The sequence below is a fragment of the Sinocyclocheilus anshuiensis genome, unplaced genomic scaffold (genome assembly GCF_001515605.1).
Source record: "Sinocyclocheilus anshuiensis isolate Anshui unplaced genomic scaffold, SAMN03320099.WGS_v1.1 scaffold11, whole genome shotgun sequence".
Classification (NCBI taxonomy): Eukaryota; Metazoa; Chordata; class Actinopteri; order Cypriniformes; family Cyprinidae; genus Sinocyclocheilus; species Sinocyclocheilus anshuiensis.
Window position 1 is genome coordinate 1,539,442 of NW_015551076.1, and position 6,504 is coordinate 1,545,945.

General features: G+C 33.9%; 1 protein-coding gene across 1 annotated transcript; it reads left to right on the forward strand.

Moving 5' to 3' along the window:
- The first annotated feature begins 2,158 nt into the window (after positions 1-2,158).
- LOC107662433 (interferon a3-like) lies at positions 2,159-4,823 on the forward strand. Its single transcript, XM_016452455.1, has 5 exons — positions 2,159-2,575; positions 3,175-3,246; positions 3,426-3,581; positions 3,878-3,970; positions 4,197-4,823. Exons 1-5 carry the CDS (start codon positions 2,444-2,446, stop codon positions 4,305-4,307), a joined length of 564 nt encoding a protein of 187 aa, XP_016307941.1. The 5' UTR covers positions 2,159-2,443; the 3' UTR covers positions 4,308-4,823.
- Positions 4,824-6,504: the final 1,681 nt, after the last annotated feature.

Sequence of the window (6,504 nt, forward strand, 5' to 3'; positions counted from 1 at the left end):
ATTTGATTCCCAACAATAATTTAAGCAGTGCACAAAACAATTAGGCTGATAAAAAAAGTAGCCTAATAAGAAGACAAAAAAAAGTAATTTATTATTGTTGCTCAAATATTGTTTACATTACTTTGGGCTCTGACCGCATACAATATTCGACAGAAAAGGTCAAGGCGACAGCTGTGGTCGAAAGAAATCAAACACGGGTATCGATGAGTGAACAACGAAACCCGGAGCCCACTCTCACGCAAAGGTTTTCTCCCTAACTTTCTATAATTCCTTCATTTTTAATATACCTAATACCGTAAACAAAATATCTGCTGTAAGGACTTTCTTCGCTGTAACTTTTGCTCCGTGTCTCAAACTGCGATCAAAACATTAAACCTCTTTTAATCTGATTCATTTCATGCGGCTCTTTATAAAAGCTTTATATAAACTGCAGCGTTGGCTAATCTTGCCATCTACAGGCAAATAGGTGCAACATCTTAAAAGTGCTTTAAGGTTATCATTAATTGATTAACGAACCAGAGAAAACCAGTGGCCCGAATATGTATTTAAAACAAACAAACAAACAAACAAACAGAAATACACGGAACCTGAAGAGCCAAGTTAGATTTTATTTATCTGAGTGCAAGAAGTCTCGTTTTAAAGTAATAGACACGTTTAGCTTTATTTGTTTGATTAAATTTGCATGCCTAACAACTGATTGTTTTATCAATTGGTATTTATTTATTTTCTATTTTTCTTGTAATTGTCTTACCATTTGGTCAGTGCCATTTAGATGCAAGCTGGTCATTAGTTGGTTGACCAGCTTTTTCCAAAACACAGGATATCTATCTATCTATCTAAACTGCAGCGTTGGCTAATCTTGCCATCTACAGGCAAATAGGTGCAACATCTTAAAAGTGCTTTAAGGTTATCATCAATTGATTAACGAACCAGAGAAAACCAGTGGCCCGAATATGTATTTAAAACAAACAAACAAACAAACAAACAAACAAACAAACAGAAATACACGGAACCTGAAGAGCCAAGTTAGATTTTATTTATCTGAATGCAAGAAGTCTCGTTTTAAAGTAATAGACACGTTTAGCTTTATTTGTTTGATTAAATTTGCATGCCTAACAACTGATTGTTTTATCAATTGGTATTTATTTATTTTCTATTTTTCTTGTAATTGTCTTACCATTTGGTCAGTGCCATTTAGATGCAAGCTGGTCATTAGTTGGTTGACCAGCTTTTTCCAAAACACAGGATATCTATCTATCTATCTATCTATCTGTCTATCTATCTATCTATCTATCTATCTATCTATCTATCTATGTTCACAAGCTCGAAATTGGCTAGGCTACCCCTGTTCCAAAACACTGATATAGCTATAAATAGCATAACCTGGATTAATTTGTAATAATATATTATTTTCTAAGAAAATGCTACAAAATATTTTAACCACAACAACAACAATAATTAATAATAATAATGACAATTATTTTGTAACAAAAAATATGGTAACACTATTTTAAGGTGTCTTTGTTACACGTCACATGTACTTATTATAATAACAATAAATCATACATGTGCATGCAAGTAACCCTAATCCTAACCTTGACCATATAGTAAGTACATGTAGTTAATTAATATTACTCAGTACTTAAGCCTAAATGTATAATTACACTGTAACAAGAACACCTTCAAAAAAGTGTAGCCTCCTAACCAAAAATATATGTAAAAAGATATGCTGGAAGTAAATATTATTTTGATAAACTGATGGTCAATGCCAGGTCATTTTTCTTGTGTAGTGACAAATGATGAGAAATTGCATTTCACTGCACCAAGAGAAAGTGCGGTGAACTCCAGTGAGAGCGATTGTACGAGGTTGCGTCAGCACGTTGCGTAAACAAAGCGTGAAGGCATATTACGTCTCAAACAGAAAGTGTTCTTCTGGTCGCAACCCGCAGGTATAAACCCCTTTTCGTTTGGAAACGCCAGCGACCTTGAAATACTTTGGAATCGGGTAATTATTTTGAGCCGTGGGATTGCTTTAATTTATACTGAAGTTGCTTATAAAATTAATTTGTGTATTAAACGTATTTTTTTGTGCGTTTTGCGCTGGTGTCTATAGTAGACCTAGGCTAGGCTCAACTAAAGACGATTAAAGAGTAAACTATAACTAACCTATAAATTCTTTTCACTTCTTTCCTAAGTACAAAATATATTGCTTTTAAATGTATTTTTATTATTAATAGCGGAGCAGATGAGATATGTTGTTCTGTAGTCTATAGGCATTCGCCTGAATACAACTAGAAAGTGAAAGTAAGCCGGATAGTACCGACCTGCATAGTCTACTGCGTTTTCCCTTTACATACTCCTGAATAAAATCCAGTACACTTCACCATGTCCCTGCAACATTCTCTCGAGCGACACAGTAGAAAGCTCCTGCACCTATACAAAGATGAAACAAACTCAAATGTGGACGTATATTTTTGTGATATTCTTAACTCTGCAGAGTCAGTGCTCCGCTTGCAGATGGCTCGGCCGATATGGGACAGTGAGCGCCGATTCTCTGAAACTGCTTAGGGAAATGGTAAGTAGCCTACACTTTTAAAGCTTCATGATTTTTTTTTTTTTGTAAATGTTCATCAGAAGACATTAGACTGCTGAGCAATACAACCACAGCCATTTTCTGCGAGGTCCTTATTAAGACACTCGAGTAGATAGGCTATTTAGGCTATGCAACAGATTTATTGTTTTTGTAATGTCTAGTTGTGAATTCAACCTTACAGAATGATTCACGACTATTTGGAATATAGCAATAAACGTGTTTTACTTATTGAGGGATGTTGTCACGTTTAGTCTGATTCTTTCAGCGTTAAAAAAAAAAACTGAAAAAGTGTCCATCATTATGTTACAACATCATTGCTTCTATCCATTATTTTCCCATTCATTGTCAGAGTTTTCTTCATTAGTAATTCATTCAACGTGGTTGATTGACAAAGTGCAGTGAACTAATCAATGGTATCAATCAATTTTATTAAAATTATTTAAGTCAATTAAAGTTTTCATTTTTTGTACATTGATGTTATTAACTTTTTTTTTTTTAAGTCTTAAGAAGTTTTTGTGCAGATGAATGAACAGCTAAATATGCAGCATAAGGAACATATTACAAATTACTCTGTTTTATAGGGTGGACCATATCCTGAGAATATCAAGGTGCATTTTCCGGGGCCCCTGTACAACTTGATAGACAAAGCTGAGGTTTGTAAACTTTTCTCTGTGAACAAACATTTCATTCCACGAATAAAACATATGCTATCAAAATAAACAGGGAAAATTAGATCAGAATTTCATTATGTGAAAATCTTATAACTTGTATACATCACAACAGTCTTTGTGTGGGACCAGTTACCTAAACATAGCATTATATCTCCTTACAGGTGGAGGACCAGGTGAAGTTTCTTGTCTTGACCGTAGATCATATCATCAGTCTCACGGATGCCTCAGAGCACATGAATTCAGTGCAGTGGAACCCAAAGACAGTGGAATATTTCCTAAAAGACCTGCACAGGCAGTCATCTGAGCTTAAAGAATGCGTAAGTCTTGTCTGAAAGTATTTGTGCTTAGGAGAAACTGATATCAGAATTCCATTCTATGAATTACATATAATCCTATATTATCATCAAAGGGATTGTCTTAATAGTAATAGACCATGAATTTAGATTGAATGATTCCACTCAATCGTTTAACCTCAAAACTGTTATGACATTAATCATTATTAATCATTAACTTAATTGAATAAATGTGTTCTATGAAATGTAAAAATTATGTTTTGTTATTTTGACATTCATGTTATTTTCTCATTGTTTATATTTTGTTTACATTTGATCAGGTGGCCCAATACCAAAAGCCGTCGCAAAAGGAGTCTTACGAGATAAGGATAAAAAGGCACTTCAGGACTTTAAAGAAGATTTTAAAGAAAGAAGTAAGTTTGATTGCATAAAATGATATCACATCTTGTTACATTGTTTTTATTGGTTGTGTTTTTATACCCTTAAATGTGTTGACTGATTTCTGTAATCAGCTTTATTTTCCTTAGTGCCTTAAGAGGCTTATTGTATTTGCACATTTGAGTAAAAGGAATTATTTTCTTGCATATAAAATGCAAAGTCAGTGATACATAGCTAAAGATGTTCCTTTTGTGTTTTAAGAAATATAGTGCTCACGCATGGGGGCAGATCTGGAGAGCTGTGAGAACCCACCTTCAGAGGATGGACATCATCGCAGAGAACGCTAAAAAAAAGTTTCTGCTAAGAGTTTAAGAGACAATGACAGAAAAAGTCCTAATGACAGAAAAAATGTCTGACTTGTGACACATTCCATAGAACAAAAAAAAAAGCTACAAAAACTGCCTTACAAACAAAAACTGAAAAAAAAAATAATGTTATAAATGTATTTGTGTATTCGCATGTTTGTATTTATTTGCAATGAATGTAGCCTAGTCGCTTTATATTGACCAATGGGTAGTGCTTTAATACAGAGTTTACCTTACGTGTTTCCTATGAAAACTTGAAGTTATCAGATCAAACAAGCTAATGATGTTTCTTACAAAAACCTGTGAAAACTTTTCTATTTGGTTTAGGTGAGAATAAGCCTCTTTGCCTAAACTATACTCAGATATTTTGCTAACTAAATGAAAAAAACATGTTATGCATTTCAGATCATATGTATTAATTGTCAGTCAGCCATGTTGTGTTGCACATGCATGCTCGGTATGTTTCATAATTGTTTAAAGTATATTGAAATCTATTTATATATCTTTGTGCACAATTTTTATATCCCAGTATATTTATTGTTTTCATATTTAATATTATTTATAGTTATTTATTTGCTCTAATTGTCATAAAATGTTTTGTACTTTCAAGTAAAAATGATTTATTGAAACTGCTTGAGGTGTTTACCATTGTTTACTAAATACATTAAACTTCCACACACCAATACAGTTTACAATTCTTTGTACTTGTCTTACTTCGTCTATGGTTTTTCAGAGATTGTGAAATGTAAAGAAGTTTGTCTTTTTTTTCTTCTTTTGGTTACACTTTATTTTAATGTGTCTTTGTTACAGTGTAATTATACATTTGCCGACTCGAGTAATATAAATTAACTACATGTACTTACTGCTGTAGATGATTAGGGTTAATTGCATGGAATTGTGAATAATTTATTGTTATTATAATAGTAAGTACATGTAACGTGTAACAATGACACCTTAAAATAAAGTGTTACCTTTTTTAAATTATTATTTACGGACATTTCAGTAATGCAAATGCTTCACTATAATGGATATCACAAAGAGGCTCTTCTCGATGGGGGGCGCCAAAGTCATATCTGGGCCATAACATTTCTTCTGTGAGACACAAAGAAGATATTTGGGGGGGGAATGTCTCTGTTTTTGTCAATACAGTTAAAGTTCCACACATTGGAACGAAATAAGCACTGTAGTAAAATGATGACTGAATTCAATGAAATTTTTGAGTGAACTTTAAATGCAAGCTGTCGAGATATGAATAAAACGTTTCCCCCTTAGATATAGCCTTGAAGAACTGGCTGAAGTAAGGCTGTTCTCTTGAGATTCATGAACGCTGAATGGCCGCTAACACCCTGAAGCTCACACTTCTGAAAACGTTGAAGCGATTTTTCCAAATAGGCGCTATCTTCATTAAGAAATAGAGTTTAAACAATTACATTCTTACAACTCTTAAAACTACACTTCTAGACATAACAACATTTCTAACACATCCTGACAAATGCTGCAAGCGGAGTGATACAAGCGGTGAAACGGTTCCATGGATATATTGGGTGAATATCTCATGGTTGGAAAGACCTCTCAGCCAATCAGATTCGAGGATAATCCCTGATAACAACAGTCGTCATTAGCAATGCAGAATGAACAATATTTAAGGCCTGAGCTTGCATCATCAGTCACACTGCTGCTCACTTTGGCTAGTTTCATTAAAAGGCGACTGCGATCATCTTGCTCCTCAGATATCCACTGTAAATGAAACCAGAGGACTTCAGTATTAATAGCAGGCCTGCGGTAAAATTGTTGAAGCTGTCTTCAGCAATCGTTGCCACAACTATTGTTTTTACACTGCAGTGAATTTAAGTTTGTGTTTTTTTTTCACTGTAATGAATTTAAGTTTAAGTCTGAATTTAAGACCATAAACAGGTAAACTTTCTTCTCAAATAGGCTAACATTTTATGTCCTCATTAGTGAAAAGACTGTGCCGTAAATGTCCGTCTTGTCTGAACTTCTGGGCTAATTAAATACCTCAACTCAAATGTAATTATTGTTTAATTATTTATCGCACAATAATCATCCTTAGGGGCTTGATGTAAATTATAGCCTACCTTACTTAGCATAGTTGATTTGGCGGTGTGGTTTTGTTCACACACACACACACACACACACACACACACACACACACACACACACACACACACACACACACACACACA